Genomic DNA, 26419 nt, shown 5'->3' with positions numbered 1-26419 from the left:
TTAATACCCCTATTGGATTGTTAAGATGGACATGCTTGCCATTTGGAATAAAAACTGCAAGTGCAATATTTCAGAGAGCAATAGAATCGGTTGTTGGCGATATTATTCCTAATATGATTATATTTCAAGATGATATCTGTGTAGGTGGTAAAAATGCTGAAGAACTGAAATTCAATTTAGAAAAAATCTTGAGCAAATTAAAAGAGTCAGGAATGATTATAAATAAAAGTAAATCAGTGATGGAAACAAAAACTCTTTCATTTTTAGGATACGAACTGTCAGAAAAGGGGGTGACTCCAGATCGTAATTTGGTCAGCAAAATACTTAAAATTAGTTCTCCTAAGGATAAAAAGGAACTTGAGTCTTTCATAGGATTAGTAAACTTTTATGGTCGACACATTGAAAAGTATGCTGAAAAAATTCTACCGTTAAATAATTTAAGGAAGAAAGGAGTTATGTTCGAATGGAAGAAAGAACATCAATATGCATTCGAGTTACTAAAGAAGAACCTTTGTGAAGACCCTGTGGTAAAAGTATATGACATCAATAAAGATCTAGAATTAACAACTGATGCCAGTGAAAAAGCAATATCTGGTATACTATCACAAGATGGTCACCCTGTACTATTTCTCTCACGGTCTTTAACAGATGCTGAAACAAGATACTCTAATATAGAGAGAGAAGCACTGGCTATTGTCTGGTCCACTCACAGAGCCAGGCAATTTTTGTTAGGTAGAAAATTCAAGCTTATATCTGATCATAAACCATTAGAATTCATATTTGATTGTACTAAGGAACTTCCAAAAGTGGCATCTGCGAGAATTTTAAGGTGGGCACTGCAAATGATGGCATTTGACTATGATATCAGTTATAAAAAGGGAGAAACTATTCCCCATGCAGATGCACTATCACGACTGTCTTTTCATTCGCAATGTGAAGAAAATAGCCAAGAAACCTTTATACACTTAGTTGAATCAGACATCGTGAACCTTGAGCAGATTAGGAGAGAGACAGAAAATGATAGACTGTTGATGGATATTAAAGCCAGAATTGATAAAAATAATTGGAGCAGATGCTCCGTTGCAGAAAAGCCTTTTAAATCTAACAAAGACAAATTGACTATTGAAAAAGGAATTGTTTGCAATGGTGACCTAATTGTACCTCCTAAGACAATGAGAAGAAGATTTATCAAATCGGTCCATGATGACATACACTGTGGAATAATGCAAACTCGATGTAGATTAAAGTTGGAAGCATGGTGGCCAGGTTATTGTCAAGATGTGGAAGAGTATGTTAAAAGTTGTGAAAGGTGTGCAGAGATAAAAGTGAAGAATGAAACGACAGTACATACATGGCCCAGTGAAGATAAGCCATGGTGCAGAGTGCATATGGACCATGCCTCTATACAGGGTGTTGGATTATTTTTGATTCTAGTAGATGCCTTCTCTGGATGGCCGGAGGTCATTAAGGTAAACAATCGTGAAGCTTCCACAATTAAGACAGTTCTTCAAAGTGTGTTTTCAAGAAATGGAGTTCCAGAAGTTTTGGTGTCAGATAATGCTGCAGAATTTCATGACACCACTTTATGCCAGTGGCTGAAGAAAATAGGGTGCTTACCGTATAAGACCCCACCATATCATCCTCAATCTAATGGAGCAGCTGAAAGAATGGTGAAGACTGTTAAAATGGGTTTGAAAGCCTATTCACCAGATAAAGGCTTATTAAGTGGATATTTAAGTAGAATGTTACTGAGTTACAGGTCAATACCTCATGCAGGAAAGTCAAGAAGTCCCTCTGAGATGATGGGTAGACAGTTGAGATCTCCTCTCACTATGAGCTTTGAGAGTGGATCACCATTATGGTATCGTCAAAGACCAGATTCAAAACCAGAACCAGCAGCCTTTATTTCCCAAGCCGGTCAAAACACTGCCATTATAATAAGAAAAAATTTGGGGACGTTGGCGCATTGTGACCAAATTAATAAACGTCTAATCGAGACTAGTACATCAGAGGATAATGAAGGTTGTAGTCATGATCCCGTAAATAATGAATACAATAGTGAGAAACTTGATACATGCAGAGTACTTTTGCCCAAGGAAGAATGTATTGAAAATCGAAGAAGCACTCGATCAACGAGAGGGCAAAAGCCAATACGTTTCAGGGATGTGATGCCGTAAAAAAGTCAACAGAATGCGGACCAAAGGAAGCTATAAATATAGACGTGACGTTTTTTGGACATTATAAAAAGATATATAAATGTAAAGGGCTGATGTTAAGAGACAGAATATATTTTGTATCAGAAAATCTGAGTATTCGTTAACGACACAACAACTTTCTCTTTTTAATAATCTTTTGTTAAATGTGAGATAAATTTTAAATTATACATTGAAGTCATTACACAAAATCCTTGTAAAATTAGTTCTTTCCTTGTTTAATTTAAAACTGCGAACCTCTTTGTTGTGTTAAAATAACTGTTGTTCAACGCATTTAAGAGCCATCTATGTTTTTAATTCTTTCTTCTTAACCAACCGCTCAAAATAAAAATTGTTGGCTATATATATATATATATATATATATATATATATATATATATATATATATATATATATATATATATATATATATATATATATATATATATATATATATATATATATATATATATATATATATATATATTCTTAAAATGCAACTTGCGACTCTTGTTGATAGTTAATCATGCTATTACAAAAAAAAAGTGTTCTCATAATAATCAAAAAAGCAACATGTGACATTTGTCAGTAATTTGCAAGAATGGCGCACATTAAAACCACAACAATAACAAAATGTTTTAACATTTTTAAAACTTTTGTTTTTTTGAGCTCTTTTAGTCACTTGATTTATGCTTTTTATGGGCATTTGTAAAAGATAGTTTTGACCAGTAATAGTAATGTATTTTTGGCATCATAGTTGAAAACACGAGAGGAAAAATAGCAGTCTCAGTTATAATGAATATCATTTTTTTCATTTAAAACAGTAGAACTTCCTATACTAGATTAAATATCTGGTACTCTTTTCAGGGGCAATAAGTAAAACTTTAAAAATGTGCTGTTTTTCCATGTGGTTTTCAATTAAAAAACCTTTCATTGAAAGTTGTTTTTTTTTTAAGTATTTTTACATATTTTTATTTAACTCAAAATAACATGACTAATAAATTAAAGTAATATCTGGCATTCTCCATAGGAGGCGGGGCTTTCTTGTTGTGGACTTAGATAATCCTGGAATTTCAAGAAAGCATGTCTACAGTAACAAGTGGGAACCAGGTGTTTTGGAATGGAATCCTCATGTTGCCAATGATGAGTTATTTGCATCTGTGGTAAATATGTTATATTTTATCTTTCTGGACTCAAACTATATTTCAAATTTACATAAGTTCTCTATCTTTGCTATTCTATAAACCCTATGTGTTTGTCATAGCATTAATGACCATATATTTCACTTCACTTTTCTGATATTCAGAAGGTAAACAATTTGGGTGAGATGAGTATAGAAAATAATAAAAGTAATAATAAAAGTAAGTAGAAATAAAAGAGAAAGGTTTTAAAACTTTCTGTGTGATATGTCTTTAGTTTTTTAAAAAGTAAAGCGTATTTTTAAAAAATATTATAGAGATTTGAATATAAGAGATTTTGGTGGTATTGGCTTTGAATAAATTTGTGGTGGTTGGTTGTTAGAAAATTTTATACTAATGAAAGAGTTTTTGTTTATTTTTATAAATGTTTTACAACATTCTTTCAGCTTTTCAAGGACAAGATTCCGAATAAGAAATAAAACTATGTGTTCTTAACAATGCATTCATCTATGGGAATAATAAAATATCAGTGGTTCAATTTTTACATTGTTTTTTTTTTAGTTATTTCTATTTTCCTTTAAATATATTTTACTAGCTATTTTAAAAATTTGAAAGATTTTTAAATCAATATTTCAAAATGTTACATATTGATTTTAATTCATTCATAAAGCTAAGGAGTAAAAACAAATTTTTACTCCTTAGCTTTATGAATGTCCTCCATTTATTGCAAATTTTCTTTGACCTCCCTATTCCATGTTGCATAGTTGTCATCAGTTGGAAGGGTCTTTCTCAGAATGCAATGTTGTTAGCCTTTAAGTAACAAAAAAAATTTCTGTTTCCTGTTAGCAAATGGGAATCATAACTGTTTCACTGACGAAATAAACTAAAAAAACCCTGATTAATCAATCTAAAAGCACCTGAAAAGCCATTTAAAAATGAGAATTGAAGTTGTGATTGTCTACAAAATATTTTCAGTTTTTAGCCTGCACTAAATTGGCTTTAATATTTACAATATATCCTCAAATTTAATCATGCACAATCATAGTTTTGTTAACAGAAATTGTTTAAAAAAGGTATTTATTATTATACAATAGTTATACAAATGTTATACATATACTTACTACATGTTAAAAACTTGATTTTTTTAAAATTTTGACAGTTTAAAATTACTCATTAATGCATACACAGTTTTTATCTAAAAGATTTTAATTTTTTTTCCTTCTCTAAATTATACTTTTGCTCAAATATAAATTTTTGGTTTTCTAAAATAGAGAAAGTGGTGTTTTGTTCAATTTCAATTGTTTGTGGAATACCTTGCACAGAAATTCTAGATAAAAGTAATGACAAATAGTACAATATGATGAGTCAATATATGGCTGAAATGCTTATCACATACTGTCACCTAAACAGAAAAGCTAATTTTAGAAAGTGAACTCTGACTTTTTTGGGCTAATCAATTATGCACATACTATTTAAAAATGAGTTAAAATATAAACTTATAAAATTAAAAGATTTGCTCTAGGCAAGAGACCTATTCCTATCAAATAAAAAGGTTGAACTTGGTATAGAAAAAACTTTTGCAAATCTTAGATAGTCCTCATACATATTTTTAAGACCAAGCTTGAGTTTACAAAAGATCATAGGAAATTACTTGCAAATGATACTAAAAGCAAAAGTACCATAATTTGTCTTAAGACAGATGTAGGGTAAGGTTGCTAATATTGTGCCGATGCCTATATTGTACTTTTTACAAAACTCGTTATTTTTACAACCCACAAGAAATTTATTAATTTTTTTTTTTATCTTAGCTGAATGAAATTAAGGAGTCAGCTGTTTTTTTTTTGTCATCCAACTGTATTAAGGCCAAAGTAAGCTCTTGTTGGTTTGTTATTGGAGATTTCTTTTTTTAGGGATTTATGGCTAAGTGTATTTCACTAAAGAAAGTAGAAGATATGATTTGTTCAGTGTGTTTATGCTAAAGCATAATTTATCTAAATTCGAAATAACTACCTGGAATTTAAAATACCTTATTATTAGTTGTCAAATTTTCTAAATAACCAAATGTCAGATTAGTTGCACAAATTGTACCTTAAGGCAGATCCTAAATTGTACCGACGCCACCATTTTGAGCGCTAAAAAATGCGTGTTAAGTTTAACAAATTCCCTTTAACAAAAAAAAAATTTTTAATGTCAAAACAGAGATATGGATCATGAAGAGAAGAGGATATGGAAAAAGCTATTTTTGCTTATCATAATAGTGATATTGGATTAAATGCTGTTTGTTTAAAATACAGAATTCCTAAACCAATCTTTAAAAGGCATGTGGAACATAAAAATGTATTTGCAAATGACTCAACTAAGCATTTTGGTAGGTGTAGTAATTTACCTCCTAAAATTGAGAAAGAGTTAGTTGAACATGTCTTGAAACTTGAATCATGTATGTTTGGAATTAATACTAAAGACCTAAGATAATTGGCATTTGAAATTGCTGAAAAGAATAAAATACCTCATCAGTTCAACAAAGACTGGAAATCAGTTCAACAATGGCTGGAAAGAAGTGGTATTACCAATTCATGAAACGTCACCCCTGCCTCAGTTTGAGGTTACCTGAACCAACATCTATGGCAAGAGCCACCGGTTTCTGTAGAGAAAAGGTTGAACTATTTTTCAATAAACTTACAGAACTTGTTGATAACTACAATATTACTGTTGATTTGATCTACAATGTAGATAAAACTGGAATAAGTACAGTTCAGAAACTAATGAAAGTTTTAGTTCTGAAAGGAAACATCAGGTAGGAGGTATAATAAGTAGTGAGAGAGGTTCAAATACCACTGGAGTATGTTGCATGAATGCTGCTGGACCTTTTGTACCTCCTATGCTAATTTTTAAACGTAAAGATTAAAAAATGAGCTCAAAGATGGAGCACCACCATTAACAATTTTTGGATGTTCTGATAGTGGTTGGATAACCATAGATTTGTTTACTTTGTAGATTAGGCATTTTATAAACTATCTTTGTTTTAAACTTTTAACAGAACATCCAGAACAAAAGAAAGTACTTCTTATCCTTGATGGTCGTTCAATACATACAAAAAAATCTAGAAGTATTAGTTTTAGCTCAAGATCATGGAATAGTAATGCTATCTTTGCCATCACATACTACTCATACTCATGTAGTTTAAGGCCAGTCTCCGTAAATTTCGGGTTTGTTTTGTTTATCTGAGGGTGACGTAAAATTGTACCGTTCACATCCCGCGGGATTTTTCTAAATGTTTATAATAAAGCGGTAACTAAAAAAGTCCGACAAGAAAGATTTCTAATTTTTTGAGTATATATCATGAGTTCATAACATTTTATGAATTAGTATATAATATAAAGTTTTATAACAAATCACATTTATTATTCAAATCTTGAATACTTATTATTTGCAATAGATTTTTTAAATTGGATGTAAATTGTGTTAGTGTATTTTACTAAATTAGTGTTCAATGTTCAAAACAGAACATAGAAAATAGAAAGTGCTCAATGTTCTTAAAGAACAAGAAAATAGAAAGACTTCTTGAGAATTCTGAAAAAAGAGAAACTGGCAGCGTGTATATATATATATATATATATATATATATATATATATATATATATATATATATATATATATATATATATATAAAATATCTAAACAATATCTAGATAATCTAGATAATATCTAAACAAACAAAAAATTAATAAATCAATTGACTGGATGATTATTGTTAAAACAAAATGAATAAAAAATTATGATAAATTAGATAATGATAATCAATATAAATCATATCCTATTTAACAAAAATTTATTACTAGAATATAAACTATTACTCCAATAATATCACAAAGGATGTTTTTAAAACCAATCTTAAAGGTTTTTCCTATTCATTTTGATGTATATAAACATTCGACAATTGCCATAATCTGTAAACTTATTTAGCTGCTTTTAACAAATTTATGTAAATTACTTGTTAATTTAACTAATGACCATGCATTTGTTGTCATTGATTTATAATGTATTTCGAATAATAATAATTTTACTACAAAAGAATTTAATAAATCGATTTCTATTTCTTCCAAACAAATCGGTTAAATTCGTTGTGTCAACAGTCTACTAAAGACTACTGCTGATTTTATTAACTTATTTATTTTCAATCTAGATCTTTTTCTTTCTTGCAATATTTTCATTCTTCTTAAATAAACATTTTCTTTTTCTTTATTTTCTCCAGTTTTATTTATCTTTACTATACAAATTAAACATGCTATCAGTCAAATTTCAATGTGTTGTATTTAAGCAGGATCCATCCTCCTATAGTAAAATAAATCACATTTCTATATAATTATAAAATATACTTTTAAATATTTTTTTTTTAGTTATATAGTAAGTATTGTAAAATAGTAATTGATTTCTTTGACCAGGAAGTTCCATCAACTACATTAAAAAATAAAAAAAATCATAAAAAGTACTCAAAAGAGACTATGCTGTCAAAATATATTTGGCAACTAAAAGAAAAAAATATCAACTTTAAATTAAACTGGTCTATTCTAAAAACTGCCCCTACCTATTATAACATATCTCAAAAATGTATGTTTTGTTAACAAAAAGGTTTGAAATTATTACTTATTTAGATCAAGAAAATTTACTTAATAAAAAAAACTGAACTTATTTCTAAATGCAGACATGAAAATAAGTACCTTTTAAAAAATTATAAAAACAAATGACCAAACTTTTAACGAAATTTATTTAATTTAAATACCAATTAAAAATAATAAAGTTATATATATATACATATATATATATATATATATATATATATATTTATTTATATGTATATATAATGACCACACGCTCTATTTTGTTTATTATGAATAACTTCCACCTACAGAACCCATTCTGTTTATGCGGTCATCAAAAAGCCTTTCAAAACAAAATCGCCTAGTATTACCAAGTTCTCTACACTGCAGTGTGTGTTGTTGAAAAAAATAATTTAATGTCGGATTTTCTACCCTACCTTCTGAATCAAAGTATGAAAAAACAATAAAATTCAATATCGATATCTTTTAGCTTTTAGATAACTAGAAAAGTTGTGCTTAACAATTTAAACCCTTAATTTTTGAAACAATCATCTTTAAGTTTAAGGACAATATGCGTCATCCACCATATTTTTGTCAATAATATTTTTTTCAACTTAGCCCAACTTTTGCTAAGTATTATTCAGCTTAGACAACAAATTTTCAAAAACAGTTTTTTTTAAAAAGAAGTTATAGAAGGTAGGACGAACTACCATAAAAGTTTGGACTGGCCTTAAATCACCTGAGTAGGCTACAACCTTTAGATAGATTGTTTTTCAAAGCTTTGAATTCTAAATATAGCATTTCCTGTGATAAATGGATGCGAAGCCATCCAGGCAGATTTATTACTCAATTTCAAGTGTCTCAACTTTTTGGAGAGGCTTATGCAAAGGTTGTTGGTATGGAAATAGCTATTAATGGATTTAGAGACACTGGGATATGGCCAGTAAACAACTCAGTGTTTTAGGAAGAAAACTTAGCAACTTCCAAATTACTCATAGGAGAGTTGAGTTCAAATAAGCAACAATCAAAAACTTTCTAAACAGTAAGTAGTTATTTTCTAGCTTTATATACAAATTGTTTTAATTAAATTTATCCAGTTGTTGTTGATTATTCAAATTTAACAATTTTTAAGTTTTTTTTATGTTAACATATTTTTTTAATTTTGAGATTCCAATTGAAAAAATATCCATACTTCTAATACGAACTTCACTACTTAAACAACAACAAAAAAAATTCCAGTACTACTCTTGTATTGACAAGTAGTCCTAATCTTTTTAGTTGATATTGGTAAAACTGAGTTAGAGATGCACTCAGTTTTACAAATATCAACTAAAAAGATAGAACAGGGCAGGAATGGTGTAAAAAGGTTCAAGCATGCAAATACATATCTTCATAGCAAAAGCTGGTTTTGTTACCTTTGTGAAGAAAATATAGAAAAAAATATGATAAAATGTCTTGCTTGTCTAGGCTGGTGTCATGTTGACTGTGCACGTGTTAATCAAAAACAGAAACAATATATCTGCAACTTTTGCCAAAAATAAAGTCTTTATGTATTTTACTTTACATTATTTATTATAATTGTTTTTAAAACAGATATAGTGTATATTATTTTACATTATTTAGCATAACTATCTTTAATACCTGTCTTCCTCTTCTATTCCAATCCTAGCTAACCAATTGGGAAACATATAATTTAAATAAAAATTATACCATATGTGGTGATACCTGTTTTCGCCGTTTTCCAGAAGAAAAAAAAATTCAATTTGCATAGAGTTTGTTAAATTAAAAACTTCAGTTCATTATATTATGGGAAGTTAGGTGTTATGTTATGTTATATCAGAATATTTCCAATTTATGATTTTATAAAAACCATTCATTTTAATCCCTTAAGCTTAAAATCGTAAAATGTTTGCGAAGTTGTAAAGTATTTGAAATCAAGAAAGTGGTACAATATTGGACTATAATGGTACAATTAAGGATCTAGTTTCCTTAATTGTACTCTTAGCGCTATTTTTTTAATTTGATTCTTCGAGACTTAACACTTTTTAAATTTTGAGTTTTTTTAACATCTTTACAACAAACAATCCCTAAATTATGAAAAACAATTGAAAATCCATGTTTCTACTCAGTAGATTGCCTACATTTTTAAATTTGGTCTTAGTGGCTACAATATCAGCAACCTTACCCTACAATATTTATTTACATAAAGAACTATTGAACAATCAATGTGTTTGAACAATCATACCAGGGTACTTAAGTAAAGTATTAGCTTTACTTAAGTGTGAGATAATACAGCACTGTAGTATCAACATTCTTCAAGACATGGTAAAAACAAAAGCCTTAAATATTGAACTGTCTTACTTTGCATTAAATCTTAAAATGTCTTTCCCCAAATGTTACTAATTCAATGACAGATTTAGGTAAGACTAATGGAATTATTTGGACTTTTATAAGATATTGTTTCTAATCCTCATGTATGTTACATATTAAAGAGTTGCCCTTAAGAAAAATTGATACAAACAAGGATCATTTTTATGAGAAGCTTATGGCATAAATAGATCATTGTTAAGAAAATTCAAATTTTTTAGTTATTGGGTGGATTAAGATTTAATATATACCAGTGTGTAATCAAACCAGTATATAAGAAAACTAACCACATATAACTACTTTCTTTTAATTTTGAATTGGTGTGTAAGTCAATATGGTGTTTAAGTCCATCTGAAGAGCCTAAAGTCTTGTCTTAAATACCTGCATACACTGTACTTTTAATTAAGGGTGGTTCTTTGTTTATATTCATATTGAAAACCTGTGATTCCACTATTTGGTTTTAGAAGACTTGAGATTTATTAAAATGCCTTCATAAAGTTTTTGCCATTTTATTGTTGAAGAGTTCTGCCACAGGTTAATATCAATCTTAGTTTTCTTTAATATTTATAGTTTTTAATATTACCAAAAAGCATTTTCTCTTGAATCAAGATTTCTTTCCTTACATCAGAGCTCCGAAAAAATTTCTATCTTTTCATTTTTTGAAATCTCTTATTTTGTATAATTGTCTTTTGTATAAATCTCTTATATCATACAATTGCTGTATATCTAATCTGTATTGTATAATTACAAAATTAGTGAATGTAACTCTTAGTGTGTAAAAACAGTAAAAAAAAACATTTACAAAAGGTACCAATAAGTTTACCTATTTGAAAAAATTATTCAATATTAAATGGAGGTTTTACAAGGTACACTTACATTTTAAAAAAGTTGTCTCAATTTTCAAACATTTTGCTATTAAATGGTACTCTCATAAATTGTCTAACTTGTCATAAACTATTTGGATAAACTCTGCTAAGGTAAAGTTGCTGGGGCTAAACAGAGAGTCATTCCATATCAGATGTTCATGTATATTTGAAATGTACATTGGAAGTTTTTTTTTTCACTGATAAAAACTCACTTCATTAATATTCGTCAATCAAATTCTTATGTAATACTTCAAAATTAATTTTGTTCTTACATTAATGTAAGAACAAAATTAATCACACAATCTCTATTTTCAGTGTTGCAAACCATAGCTTTCAATAATGTTTTATATTCTAATACCCCTGATAATTGCTTACAAGTAGCCTTACATTCTGATGATACTCATAAACACAGACTCAATTAAGACAAGAAGCACTACCAACAGGTATGCACCACTTGTGTCTTAAATCACAAAATTTTAAAAATCTTTTTAGGTCATTTTTTAAAAAACCTTATATATTTAGCATCATTTAAAAGAAATTGCTAGAAATGTTTTTTACACCATCAACTTTGACAGACACAAGCTCTTTATTGCCAGGACACATCCTTTAGCACCCATAACCAGGCTTGCAGAGCCGGAGCCAGAGCCGGAGTCAGAAGCCGAGGATCCGATAGTTTTTGCAGGAGCCGGAGCCGGAGCCGAGAAAAATTAGTAGATCCCGGCTCTCAAAAAAGTTTTGAACTAAACAAATTTTTTTTTTTTTTTTAATTTTAGATTAATTTTTGACACATTTTTTTAGCGAACACTCTGCACTTCATTCAAAAAACTCAAAACTTAAAATTCTCTAAGTCTCTAACAAATTAATTCATATACAATAAAATGACTTACAAGTTTAGTCTAAAAATAAATCTCAAAAAAATGGCTGCCACCATATATTTGCTTATATTGTTTTTTTAAATTCTTATTCTTGTGAAATGAATGAAGTGCCATATTTATTCTTATCTTCTGTCATTTTTTTTTCATTTCAAAATTATTCAATGACCCAAAAATAATCTTGTATTTTTCTTTTCTTCTCTTGCAATATTTATATAAAGTTGAATATATATTTGGAATTTTTCCGCGATTTCTGTTATTTGTAAATTGCAACCATGAGTGATAAAGTAGAAGACGAGAGGTTATATGATGAACTGAAATGGTTTGCTTATCGCGAAGAGGACAAAGTGTTTTTTTGTCAAGTTGAGATTAGTGTAGGAGAGGAAGTCAGCAAACTTTGCGGTGCAACATGCAAATGCAGTACGAGGGAAAAGAGTAACGGAAAAAAAAACCCACCGCCATCATGAAACGCCATTTTGTCAATAAACATTCAAAACATTTGACAAAAAGTGTTGAGGCAAGAGAGCAGAAACTGAAGAAAGAGAAGGCCGAAAAGGAAAAGAAACGCACCTCATCCGTTTTCGGAGGAAATCAGGGTTCGACTAGTGAAACAAGAAAAGTACAAGCACCCATCGATCGCTTTCTCAACAAAGTTACCATCACAATTTCGAAAGAGGACTTCAAGAAAGGCATGAAGATGACGATTCTTAAAAACGGCGCTCCCTTTAACCTATTCAGCAGTGAAGGAATCAAGATTTTGACTGGCGATTCGGCAAAACATTTTGGCTTGAAAGTCAACCGGGAATCTGCTCGAAGTCAAATCATGCCTTTGGCTCAACAAAAGCGGGCTAAGTTAAAAACCAATCTACAGGGAAAGCTGGTTTTTCTGAAAGTCGACGGAGCTTCAAGACATAATTGAAGCTTTCTTGGCGTCAATGTGCAGTTCTTCATGTATAGCAAAATCAAGAATCTCTTGAAGGCCTGCTGGAATCGTATGGCATCAGGAAAGAAAATGTCCTCGGAATTACGACTGATAACAGATCGAACATGGTGAAAATGGTTGGAGACTTTGGAAAGACAGATGAAGAAGGTGACGTCACTGACGAGTCTGCTGAAGAACTTGCTGGCGTCGAAATCGAAGAAGAACTTGAGGTTGAAATTGAAGGTGATCTACCGGATGCTTATATCACTGACGACGACGTGTTTGAACAGCAGAGGCCTTACTTTAACGAAATATCGGAAAACATGAGCACCGTTAATCTGCAACGTTGTGGTGCTCACACCTTGCAGCTGGCTGTTAAAGACGGTTTGGAAAAACGAGGCATTAAGTCTCTGGTTGGCAAAGCTTGAGATGTAGCAAAAGCTTGTCGAACGTCGAAAGCAAATGAATTTTACAAACAACACAAAACTAAAAAGGTACATACAATATAATCGCAAATCGCAATAAATGAAAGTGTTTAAATGAATATTAATAAGAATCTGAAATGAGTTTGAATTTAACATTTGCCAATTATGCGTTTTCGAATGTTGAAAACAATCAAATTTAAAAAAAGTTACTCAAATTTCTCAAATTTACAGGTTGCAATAATCGACAATGCAACCAGATGGTCCAGTACATTCAACATGCTCAACCAACTTCTTAAGATGCGTGATGTCCTGAATGCACTGGAAGCGGAATTTAAAACCCGGGACTTTACGCTTCTAAATTACGAGTGGAAGCAAATAGAGGAACTTGCAAAAATCCTCGAGAAACCGGCAGTCGCAACTCAATAATTCCAGAGTCAGGATCTCACGCCTGGGAACTTTATTTACATTCAGGAAATTCTGAAGGAGGAGCTAGTTTCTGGTGAATTCAAAATGTCTAATTTTGGGAAGAATATCAGGGATTCAATGGTGCATCGGGAATCACTTTATTTTGATAATCCCTTTTTTTGTGCTGCTGTCTTTGTAGATGTGAATATCAATGCCTTCTTGGAGAAGAGCAACAGATTTTTATCTCAGTTTTCAATCTATTATTTTTTTAAACGAAAATTGGAATTTGAAGTTACGTACTTTTAATGAAATTCAAAATACTGTTTCATTTAACTTTACTTTTTGACATTCTACTTTTCTCACTGCAAGAATATGATAGATTATAATTTGTTTGAAATTTAAAAACATTAAAAATGCTTTACAATATTTCAATTGATTGTTGAAGACCCTCTGTGGAAGATCCAGAAAAAGCTCAATGAGCAAAAGAAGTTCGAAATCGAGGGGAGTGGAATTGGTCTTCATGGAAATGACTCTAGCGAGAGTACTGGAAGCGGTTTGGAAAATGAAGAGGAATCCGAGGAAATGAGTCCCAGAAAAAGGATGCGAATTCGAATGGAATGTGCTCGGAAGCAAAAAAGCGAGCAGTCCAGCCAAGACGTTGTTAGTCATAAACGATTTGAGGAAAAAGAATTCCGAGAGGCTATTCAAAGTTTGCCAAAGCTTGCTCAACAGATCATGAAGAAAAAGTATGATGGAAATTCGAAGTGCGAAACTGTTTTGGACGGAATAAAGCTGTTTCCCGAGTTGATCCAGAAAGCATGCCAGATTGCTTCTGCTCTTCATATGACGCAAGTCAGCGTGGAGCGGGTGTTTTCTGGCCTAAAATTTCTGACTCCAGACCGAAGAAGTCATATGGAATTGGATTTGATTGATAGCATGGTTTTTCTTCGAATGAATAAAGAGTACAGTTGACTTTTGAGTGTGTATTGACAGAAAAAAAAAAGAGAAAACGTTTTGAATTTGGAATTTGATGCGAAATAAGTCAGTTGAAAAAATTTTGTAGAAATGACCAGGCAATGGCATAAATTTGCAAGTATGAAATGAAAGGGTATATGAAAGGGACTGATTCTTCAAAAAAATGTAATAGTTTATTTTTCATTCATTAAAAAATTTATGAATAGACGGCAAGGTATACTTTTAAATCTTATTCTTCTATTGACGTTATGAGGAGCTGGAGCCGGAGCCGGAGCCGAGTTTTTGCCAGGAGCCGTGAAAAAAATTGGGCGGCTCCGCAAGCCTGCTCATAACGCTTATAGAACTCAATAGCCTTTGTTAATATCTTCTCTATTATTTTTCTACTAGGCTTTTAAATAGGTGTTGACAATACACGGTTTATTTACAATTCTTTAGCTTACTTTACAGATCTGGGGCATAAGCATGATGATTTAATCTGGTTTTTAAAGATATTTTGGCAAATTTTAGCTAGATTTGAGTCAAAATAATGTCTAAAACTTGTTTGCTTGTGCAGCAAATGATTAAAGATTTTCACTTTCACACACCTAACTTAGTTGTAACTTAGTCTCTAATTTCTAGAGAGAAGGAAGAATCTTTTTTTTAAGATTTGAGTTTCAAGAAGATATCTAATTAAGGGTGTAATGAATGAGTTCCCACTCATTTTTTTGCTTCTTCTAATAGATTGAAGTATGCAAAAAAAGTTCAAGAAAATTAATTCATGAGATCATAAGTAGCGGACCTTTTGAATTAGAGATTTTTTAAAGAACTGAGTGGGGTACTTTTATGACTCAAAAATTTTGAGTAAAGAATTTGAATTTATCCAAACTTTCTATCCAGCCTTGGTAGATCAATATCCAATTTGATTTTTAGCATTTTAAAATACAGTTTTTTAAGAATAACCTTTTCAAAATTAAGCAAGAAAAAATTCAAGTTTAGTCTGGTATTATGAAAGTTTTTATAAATTTTTTACATTTCTGAAAGAGTTATGTAAACAATTAGTTCAAAAGCTTTTAACATATTAAATTGGAAAACATTTCACACAAAATGGCCCATTTTAAAATTAGCCATTTTTAAAAACCATTTTAAGATATTGAGCTAAAAGTCTGTTTAGGGTCATTATATTTCTAAATGTATTTTCCCATTTTCATCTAATTTTAACTTAGTCCAAACATATTTTATCAGAAAGTGATAGATTTCTGATTAAGTTAAAATTATGATGTGACCTAATAGTCAGCTTTTATATTCAGAAAAATGAAATCTTGAGATAAAGTAAGGTTGCCTGCAATAATCTTGGGATCCATGAGCTTTATTAGCCTTGGTATTAGAATATAATCAGACATAATAAAGTTTTCAAATAAATGTTTTTGATCAAATTTTCTGTTTCTAATACCATATTAAAAAAAGTTAATATATAGATCAACACTTATCTATTTTAATCAATACCATTGATTCTAATTTATGCCACCAATAATTTTTTAAATTTTTAAAAGGAACTTTTGGAAATTTATCTTTAATTTTTTTTGTCAACAGCTTTTTCACAGGAGTTGAAATTAAAATCAAAATTAAAATTATTTTTTTGATATTTATTCTAATTAATGATTTTTTGTTCTATATGCCAATAGTTGTATTTTATCTACTTTATCTTAAGTGCAATTAACTTATCCAAATAAAACTTTAATTCAATATGTCATGGAAACCACAGGAAATGTATATTTTAATAAATAGGGTGTTAGGTTGAATATGTTTTAAAACCTATTAGACCTATTTAACTATTTTCTTAAAGCATCCTTTTTTTTTCTACTAATATGCAAAAAAAATTTAATTACATAGATGAATCAAAAAATTGAAGTATGGAATGTAGAAGAACTGAACAATGGATCTCCAAGAACAGTTTTATCTGGTCACACTAGAGCTATAAGGTAAATGACATCAAATGAAAAATATTTTTGGGCATACCCATTATAAATTTGTTCAAAAAATTTAAAAAAATCAAGGAAATTAAATTCCTTATTTGTTAATGTTTAAAATATTTTAAAATTTTTTAAAATTAAATAATATTTGAAAAATACGATTTCAACTTTAAAAACAAGTTGTTTTTAGAGTTGAAATTGTATTTTTTTCTTGAAAGTTTTATGATAATATATATGTTCAAATTTAATAAAAAACTTATTTTTTATCTAAAACATTTTGAAAAATAAACTTTTAGAAAAAGCCAGGAATTAAAAGTGACCTTATCAATTTAGTACTTGTCAGTTTTATGGTTAAAAGGACTATCGCCTTTTGTCAAATTTTTTTCAGCTTTTCACATATCCAAACAAGTTGTTTTTAGAGTTGAAATTGTATTTTTTTGTTGAATTTAGTAAATTTGTATTCTCAACAATTGCTTTCAGTCTTAGAAAAAATTTAGTATGTGTGCATTTTAGAAGGTTGGGTATTCTCCGTTATTACAAAAGCTTTGTAAAGATTTAAACAATTTAATCTTAAGTTTATATCTTTTAACAATTCTATTAAATCTCCTCAAAAAAAAACAAAGCGCTGGTTTATTTTATGTTTGTTTAAGACAAATAAGTCAAAAAGAAGAATAAAGTTAAAAAGAAAATAAGAAAATTTACAAAAAGTTCAAATGTAAAAAATATTGATATAATATCATTAAATGATCTTCGTAATTATGAAAAATTATGATTGTGAGGTTTCAACTTTTTAAATGCTTAATGTTTAAAATTTTTTTTATAAAAAATGATACTTTCTCTACCACATATTTAAAAAATAGAAGTTACTAAATAAAATTGTTGGATAAAAATGAAAAGTAGTATATGAAACTAATCTCAGTAAAACTGTTTCCAAATAAAGTAAAAGTAGAAGTAATTTTAAAAAATGTAGTGAATAGTTAATACAAGTTTACAAAAATCTGTCAACAATTTTCTCCAAATATTTTTTAGAATATTGCATTTAGAGATTTTATTGATCACTTGTTATACTTGACTCATTAAAAATTAACTTGTTTTTAGTGATATAAATTGGAATTATTTTGAACCACATACTTTGTTAACATGTTCCATGGACACATATATAAACCTATGGGATGTGAGGTAAATTTTTTTGTATTTACACAGGCCAACTCCTAATTTATCCCTTGAGCTTTTATAGTTCTTTCTAAATTGTTTTGTAACAATGATTTTGAAAGTCCAATTCCTTTTTCTCTATACTTTTTTCTTTTATTGAAAATATACCTAATAGGTATGATATAATAATTTAATATAATAATTTTAAATTTAAATATTCAAATTACTTTTTGAAATATGTTTACTGAATAATTAAAGTCATAATGCTTTTTTAGAACTCTTTCAGTAACTATTCAAATCTCTTTTCAAAAATATCTTATCTTTCAAAAAATATCATGGATCAGTAATGATGATGTATTAATAATACATCAATTCTGTTTTATTGTTTGCTAAAAGCACAGATACTTTACTGAACTGGTAAAAAAGGATTTTGATAAGCTTCTTACAAATTTTAAGTAACAAATTTGAGAGGATGGTCAAGTGGAAATAGGAAGTCAATAACTTTTGGAGTATTAATGGTTTGAAGGACTAAAAAAACACATTTCTTTTTTTCTTTAAGTTGGTGCATTAAAACTTACAGTGTACATACACCAAATTTGCCATTCTTTATGATAATTCTGACATCAAGCAGATTCAAAAATGCATTCTGCTGCATTATAGACTACTTTATACTTGCTGCCTTTCATCTAAGACAAATTGTAACTTTAAAATTTATTTCTCTATTTGTAAAAAAGTTTTTGAATATTTGAAAATTGTTTTTGTATCTTTCTTTAAACTATAAGCAGCTCAAAAATTAAGACTAATAATGACTCTTGCAATAATTGGTTAAGTAATGTGTACCATGTAACCCTTTTCCATAGTATATTGTTTTGGTAAGCTGACCGTGCATTTTCCCTAAAGATAATCAGAATTTTCTAAACAGAGAAAAAATGTTCTAGCTTTTGTTTATTCTTTCCATAGATCAGATATATTTTTGAAGAATTTATTAAAATTTAGTGAAATCATATCTGTAAAATCCAGTAATCACTATTGAATATAAAGAAAGGTTAAGCACTATCATTTCAAAAACTGGTTTGTTATAACTCATATTTGAGCACTGAAGTAAACCTTTGTAAATATATAAATTTTTCAAGTTAAAAGCTTTAAAAAGATGTGAAGTATAAGAAAGTTATGTCAAGTTTTTAAAGAAAAGAAAGAAGATAAAGCTTGGCAAGCTGAAGAACTTTACTTTTCCAACCAACAAGAACCTAGGGATATATAGTTAGATATAGGTAAGTATTTAAACCTTTTGAATAGTTTTACTGTATTTATTCTTTCAGAATAACAAAATAGAGTACAATTGGTAACAAATGTTTGAACAAGACATAAATTCTATGTTCAGTACTTTACAGCTGAAATGTACTAGCATGTTAATTTAAAAAAAACCGAGCATGTAAATTCATGTAAATATGCAGTACTATCATTCTCTATCAGTAAAACCAGCTAAAATACACTGTATATTTTCATATTTCTGTTATAATTAGACATACTGAAGTGATTTTCTAAGAAAAAAGCGAATATTAGTCTTGAAACATCAAAGCTTCAAAAACAGAACTTTCATAAAAATTTTCTGAAAATGGTTTCTTGAACAGCAATTAAAATGCAAACATCTGTATTTATTGTATTTATGGGTTAATTGAACATATTATGATAACTGGCTAAGATAGTGGTGGTTAATCAGAGATAAAATGAATATTGGAGAAAAGAATGTCAAAGTTTCTTATCTAATTTTTCTGAACTCATCTTCTGGTTTTTTACTCAATGAGATATTGATATTTTTATCATAAATAGTGTTTATCAAATTTATATCAAGTTCAGGTTCTTTAACTGTGGTATATATATCTAATTGAGATGGGGAAACTTTGTTATGGTATTTCAACTTCAAATTATTGTTTTTTCTGTAAATCCATGTAATTCAGGAATATTTAAACATGATTCCAAATTTTTTTTTTCTTTTTACAGTTTAAAGCTTCTGAAATTGTCAAAAAAATTAAAATGATCTAAACAGTCTCAGTGCCATTTGAAGACTCCTATTTAAATTTCTTTGACCTCTGCAGAACATATACCATGATTAAATTTAAAGCTATTTAACTTTACTAGATCTACCATATTTAATAACTTGATTTTTTTTACAGACAGACCCGTAAACCCTCTTCATTATTTACCACAGTAGCTGGATCATCACAAGTGAAATGGAATAGAAAAAATAAAAATTTATTTGCTAGTGCTCATGATGGAGATGTGAGGATTTGGGATGTTAGGGTAAAATTATTAAAATTTTACTTAATACAGTATTTACTAAAATAATAGTAAAACATTTAGTTGAACAAAGTTCAAGTTTAAGTTTAAATATAATTTTAGTTTAATTTATATTTTAGTTAATTATTTAATTAAATAAATGTAAATTTAACTAAAATTAATTTCTAAAGATAATTTTATTTTGATTGAATAAAAAAAAAATATAACAAATCATAAATTAATTTTTTAAAAATATACTTCCTGTTTTTGAGAAAAGTTTTAATAAAGAAATTGATAAAATGTGTTAATCACTTAGAAAGTATAGTAAGTTAATGTCACAATTTGGCATGATAAATGTTTTAACATAGTAAATGCTTCAATAACTCAAATGATATGTAAAGGTATGTTAGTTTTATCAATTAAGAAAAAATGTTTAAAAAAATATTTTAAGACTTTTTTTAGTATTTCCTGTTAAAAATCTTTTTTTAGAATGGAAATATCCCTTTAGTTTATATTGCTGGTCACTTATCCAAAATTCATGGTATAGATTGGTCACCACAGAGTGAGTCTCAATTTGTGACAGCTAGCAATGATTCTACTGTTAAAGTATTAGTTTAATTATTTATTTTGCTTCACAACACATGTACTAGAAATTCCATTGATTAGATCCTAATAATTCAAAATAATTAAGGAATTTTGATTTAAAATTTAATTAAAACTGTAAAACTGGTAAATGTCTTGTCAAGAAAAAACAAGAATAACCTATGCACCATAGTATAGTGCAATATCTTTTTAATTACCTCTGGACTGACAGTATCAATAAAATTGTTATCATTTTCAGGCTCTTTTCACAGCTCTGTATTTTAATTGTATTCTAAATAAATTTTTTTTTCTAATTTGATAAATAATACAAATTTTTCCTGGGTCTGCATTAATAATCTTTTGCTAGGAATAAAACTTGGGACATGATTTCATGACTGGCTTATACTTTCAACTTATTGCAAAATATGATTTATCAAGATCAGATTTGATTTATCAAGATTCAGTTTCTGCAAGTGTATTCTTCACTTAATTTACAGAAAATGTAGCTTTTTAATTGTCATTTCATGGTGGAAAAAAGTTTAATATATTCTTTTTCTATTAATGATATAGAGAAGTAGTATTTGATTAGCCTTTATATACTTAACCATTGAAAATGAAATTTATTACTAGCATACTTGATTCACTTTTCCCAGAAATTTTTTTAGTGCTTCAGTTTATCATTACATTTGACAGATTATTCTAATGAATATTCTGTCAAATGCTCTAATATACTGAAAAATTCCAAATTTGAGAAAAAATTCTACTGGTAATGGAATTAATCTTAATTCTAATGCAATTGAAAAAATGTATTATTTGATGATGGAAATCTATAAACAATAAGTTTTTAAATTTTAACTTATAGATATTATACAACTAGTAATAATAAAAAAGTTCTATGCAAATATTGCTATGTAAAATTAAAAAAATTAAAAAAATGCCTGATGAACAATTAAATGGCTCCTTGATGGTTTATTTTGAAGAGTTAAGTTATGTTTTAGGTATTTGTATCAAGACTCCTATAATGTAATAGGTCTGATACAAATGCAACATTTTATTTTTTAAGGCAAATGACAAAAAGTTGTTTGTAATATGCCCAAAATACTAGTTGATTTTATACTATAACAGGTAATGTCATAAAAATTATAAAATGAGATATTTAAAAAAAGTTAATTTCCATGTTTTTTTTTTTATTGGTTAAATCTAAATCATAAGATATATCTCAAGATGAAATTATTTTGTTAAAAGATGTTGTACAAAAACTAAATTTTTTATTCAACAAAAATAAATGATTAGAGCTAAGATTCACTTGTTTTTGTTCAAATAAAACTTTGAACAATTTAGTTCAGAATATTGTTACATCATACATCAGCTCTTCTGCATGGCCATACTGATATTGTTCTAAAAACTATGCTTTGGCTTTATCTGTCCTCTAAACATTTCCTTTAACACCAGTAAACAACTTTTCTCAGTTCCTAGAATAATGAGTCATTAAGCAAACAAAAAATTTAATTGCAATTTTTGTAAATAAACCTTGTTAACAGTACAGAATTAAAATTGGCAGCAAATACTTCAACTGCAATCTAGACTCTATAAATAAGCAGCAACTACTTCAATATTTAAGAAGACTACAATGTAGACTGTATAAATAAGCAGCAAATAATACTTGTTCTAGTTCTGAGCAAAATATTTATATCAATAAGAAAGATAGATAAAGTTTATTATTTATAGTTTTGGAATATCAATTCTCCGTTGCAGTCTCAAGGCTCAATAAACACTGGCTCCCCTGTTTGGAAGGCTCGATTCACTGTAAGTATTATATATTAGTAAAGAATATTTTTATGATTAAAAGTACTAGTTCAGTTTATGAAACTATTTACTTTCTATTTTATCTTGTTAAATAATTTTATAATTTAGTAAAAGCAATCAGCAAGATTAAAGTAATTGGTGAAAGATAATTTCCTTAGCTAATATAAGAACAGTCTAAATTAAAAAGATTTCTTTTATTTTAAGAATAAACTATTAATCTACCTAAGATATATCTTATAGCCTTTTGGCATTGGGCTTGTAACTGTTCAACTACGTCGTGGTGATAATAGTATCTTTTTGTGGAAAACTTCAGAATTGAAAAACTATGTTCACAAGTTTGATGGTCATGCTGATGTGATTCTTGAGTTTCAGTGGAGATCTCAGATTCTTGGTTTGTCATGTTTTTTTTTAAAGTATTTCTCTATCTGTTTTTGTACAACATAGCTAAAACATCTCCCCATCATATTGTCTTAAGAAATTTATAGAAAAAAGATTTTAGCAATAAACTTCATCTTTTGATTGAAAGATTCTATCTGGCTTTCAATGAAATATAAGTTTGCTAGTTTGCTAATTGCTAGTTCTCATGAAAGTTGGACATAAAGTGCCTACTTTGAAGCTTATGTGATAAGTTGCATATTTTTCAATGATATTATACTTTATTAAATTATAGTTATGAGTTTGCTTTAATCATTTAATCTACATCAAAGTTTTCTATGAAATATGCATTTTATTTGAAAATAAATTTTCATACCCATTATTTATTTAAGTAATTACCAAATAAAGTTTAAAATGAAATAAAGTTTGATTAAATATTAGTAACTTAATTTTTTAAAAAACAGGTGATGTAGAAGACTATCAGTTAGTATCATGGTCTAAAGATCAGACATTAAAAATCTGGCGTATTGAAAAGAAAACAATTCAGGTTCGTTCAAACAATTTGTTTAGATCTAAACAAAGTTTTAGATGACTTTCTTAAGGTAAAGTATCAAGATTCACCTCTTTTGCATTCGTTATTCTTAAAGCAGCTTTGTAAACTTGAATTTTTTAAAATCAAGTTACATGTGTTTAGCTACATATGAAAGATGTGATAATAGATCTGTAATTTTTTGTTATTTTTGACTAATTACACTGGACAAGCAAAAAAAATTTTTTTTTTTTTTGTATACAACTTTTTTATTCCAATTTTGACTGAGAAAAAAAAATGACAGTAAAAATTTTTTATCAGCTCTAGTTTCTGAGATATACAAAAGCAATAAATTTGTATTTTAGTTGATTTGCAACAAAGCAATATGAAATATAATTTACATATTCTAATAGTATTTAAAGTGTATTTGGTTTTTTCATTACAGATATATTCTAATAATTTTAAATAAAGAAATCATGATCATCAGGCTAATATGTATAAAGAAGATTATAGGGCGTTTTTTGCTTTTCTTTTGTATGCGAGTTCTGTAGCATCCCTATGCACAAACCAACAATAATCTACAAGCATAGCTTCATTCCAACAACTCTGATATCTTTATTCTATTGCAGAAATATCTTGGTGGAACCTTTCCCCATTGTTCATCACTAACGGCTCCACAGATGGGGGGGGGGGGAGAAATCTAAATGTGAGTGGAGGAAATGAATCTTGAGGAGCATGTTACATTTAAGTTGATGGTATTTTTGCAGAAGTATTGTTACCAATTGAATATAGTTATCATCTCTTTTGTTGCCTAAAAATCCACAAATCACTCCCTTGAGAGTTTTACTAGTTTCGTTTCCTTGCCTCTTCAAAACTTTGTCAGTTGATGTAATTGTGGTCCAACAAAAATACCCTCTAGCTTTTGCATTTTTTTTTAAATTTGTTTCTGAAATACCTAAAGCCTGTCCTTCTTTGTTCATACCTTTGACAAAAATTTTCATTAAAACCAACTTAATATGTAAGGGTTGAAAAAGAACACCTTTTGGATGAGTTGTTCAGTAACAACATTTTTTTCATCGGTGTTGAAATTTCTTGCAGGCCAGCCTTCTTTTATGTAATGTGAACTACTCTATTATCTCTATTATCTTTTATATCTCACAAAATCAAAATCATTTGATGTGGAAGCCTTGTTTTCTTCTTTTTCTTTTATTTCTACCTCATTTCTGCTTTCATTTTTTGTTTCTAATTAATAAATTTATGGTGGAGTAGGAACTGATAAACTATCCAAATGTGGAATAGGTCAAATGACAGATGGAAGATGCAAGTATTTAACTGTTTCTATTTTCTTCATTGAAAAGCCTGTTCTAGTAGGTGCAGTCAATTATAAATAGTAGTTATATGTATGGTTTTTAGGCTCCCTCCATACAAATGGAACAGCAAAAGCCAAAGATCTTTTTTTACTTTTTAACTATTCTTGTAGTGTAACCAAACAAGAAATACTGTATATATGTTAAGCCCTTATCCTGGTCCCCTACCTTCATACCAAAGTAATGCTGGTAAGCAGTCTTCGCAAAGTGGTGTCTTAGTTCTTTTCTTTGATGAAGATATTATTTCATCACAAACGTAACAAAAATTGTTCACTAAATTTACACATTTCCTTGACATGTTATTTTTTCAAATTTTACACTAGTAAATAAAGATAAAACTATGAATAGATCAGGTCAGAAACTTTAGCTTAAACACATAACTCATATCACAAGTTTTAAACATGAATAAAGCATTATGAATAGTCAAAAACAAAAAAAATGAAAATTTATACCCTTGAGAGAAAATTTTGCTTTTATTTCTTAAACAAGAACTAATATGTAATCTTAATGTCATTTTTGAATTCAGTAGGTGGAAATACATAAAAATACAAAATTTTGGTTCTAAAACCAAATCACATTTGGGCAATGTTATCATTTCTCTGATTGAGGCTCAACTGTCAAATCTTACTCCATATACACATTAAATCTATATTTAACATATTTTAGATGCACACAGGAAATACTTTTACCATTGCATGTCGGTCATACAATCCATGTGTGGAATTAGTTTCGAAGCATTGTTTGGAAAAACACCTTTTTTTTTTTCTGAAAGAAAAACTGTTCTTCCCAATCATATATATTTTAAACCACCATTGCTGTTAGATATTTGATAAATGGTTACATTATAGTTTTTTTTTAAAAAAGTTGACTGATAATCAGTGTCCAGTTACAGAAAGTTCATGATATTGATGATGCTTTTCTTTTTCTTCAGGCTATAACTGGGAAGTATAGCAAGTCATCAAAACCTCCAATTTTAGTTGAATCACCTGTCAGTCTTATTTCTTCATTCACAGACAGCACAGAAAAATTAAATAGCTCTTCTCTGAATAACTCATTGACTGCCTATCCAACTCTTGATGGATCACAATTTCAGAGAGAAAGAAGATTTTCTACTGATCGACCAGATAAATTGGATCTTTTACCCCGGCATGATTCATATGTAGAAAAGTCTAATGATAGTTTTAACATAACTGAAAAAACATCTGAAAAGAGTAAGAATTTTTATTTTACATTTATTTCACTATCCTAATAAAAAAAACACTTTTCTAAAATTTAGGTTTACTTTGTGTTTGACTATTTATATATATTTATGTGTGTCTGTAGTTCCTTCATATTGCTTTATTTTTTCTTTAAGATAGTAATTAATTTCTTTAATACAACAAAGAACATATACATAATTATAGATTATATCCATAATTATAGATTATATCCATAATAAATCTATTACAGATAATGAAAAGAAAATCCTATGCAGTAGGATTTGTAATTTTAACATTTGAAGGACCTACTTTATCTTTTATGCAAGCTCTCACTCCACTCTAAATTAATCAAGTTATTCTATGGCTTCATAAATACTTGTTTCAAAATTGTAACCAGTTCTAAAGTTAAGTAATCTGCAGAT

The 26419-nt window shown here is 28.6% G+C and overlaps 1 protein-coding gene and 1 pseudogene across 11 annotated transcripts in view; both read left to right on the top strand.

The window, feature by feature from the left end:
• LOC149878407 (GATOR2 complex protein WDR59-like) overlaps positions 1 to 26419 on the top strand; it is a 55684-nt gene that overhangs the window by 7673 nt on the left and 21592 nt on the right. For 10 of the 11 annotated variants that reach the window (XR_016447502.1, XR_016447504.1, XR_016447505.1 and 7 more), the window contains exons 3-11: positions 3223 to 3355; positions 16631 to 16719; positions 17809 to 17889; positions 20037 to 20163; positions 20629 to 20745; positions 22450 to 22527; positions 22768 to 22918; positions 23367 to 23449; positions 25730 to 26009. Coding sequence is in view for 4 of the 11 variants with exons in the window: in XM_090072452.1 (XP_089928578.1) it covers positions 3223 to 3355; positions 16631 to 16719; positions 17809 to 17889; positions 20037 to 20163; positions 20629 to 20745; positions 22450 to 22527; positions 22768 to 22918; positions 23367 to 23449; positions 25730 to 26009 (1139 nt within the window). In the remaining 7 variants the exon portion in view is untranslated. Of the gene's footprint in view, positions 1 to 3222; positions 3356 to 16630; positions 16720 to 17808; positions 17890 to 20036; positions 20164 to 20628; positions 20746 to 22449; positions 22528 to 22767; positions 22919 to 23366; positions 23450 to 25729; positions 26010 to 26419 lie in introns of those variants that run through there. The other variant, XM_090072454.1, reaches the window with a different exon arrangement.
• LOC145184238 (uncharacterized) lies at positions 5558 to 8968 on the top strand (annotated as a pseudogene).

This window comes from Hydra viridissima, unplaced genomic scaffold (assembly GCF_058129835.1).
Source record: "Hydra viridissima isolate aposymbiotic clone 2 unplaced genomic scaffold, HvirCarnegie_v1 scaffold_15, whole genome shotgun sequence".
In the NCBI taxonomy this organism is placed as follows: Eukaryota; Metazoa; Cnidaria; class Hydrozoa; order Anthoathecata; family Hydridae; genus Hydra; species Hydra viridissima.
Note: the sequence above shows the minus strand (reverse complement) of the source record. Positions and strands in the feature narration are given on the sequence as shown.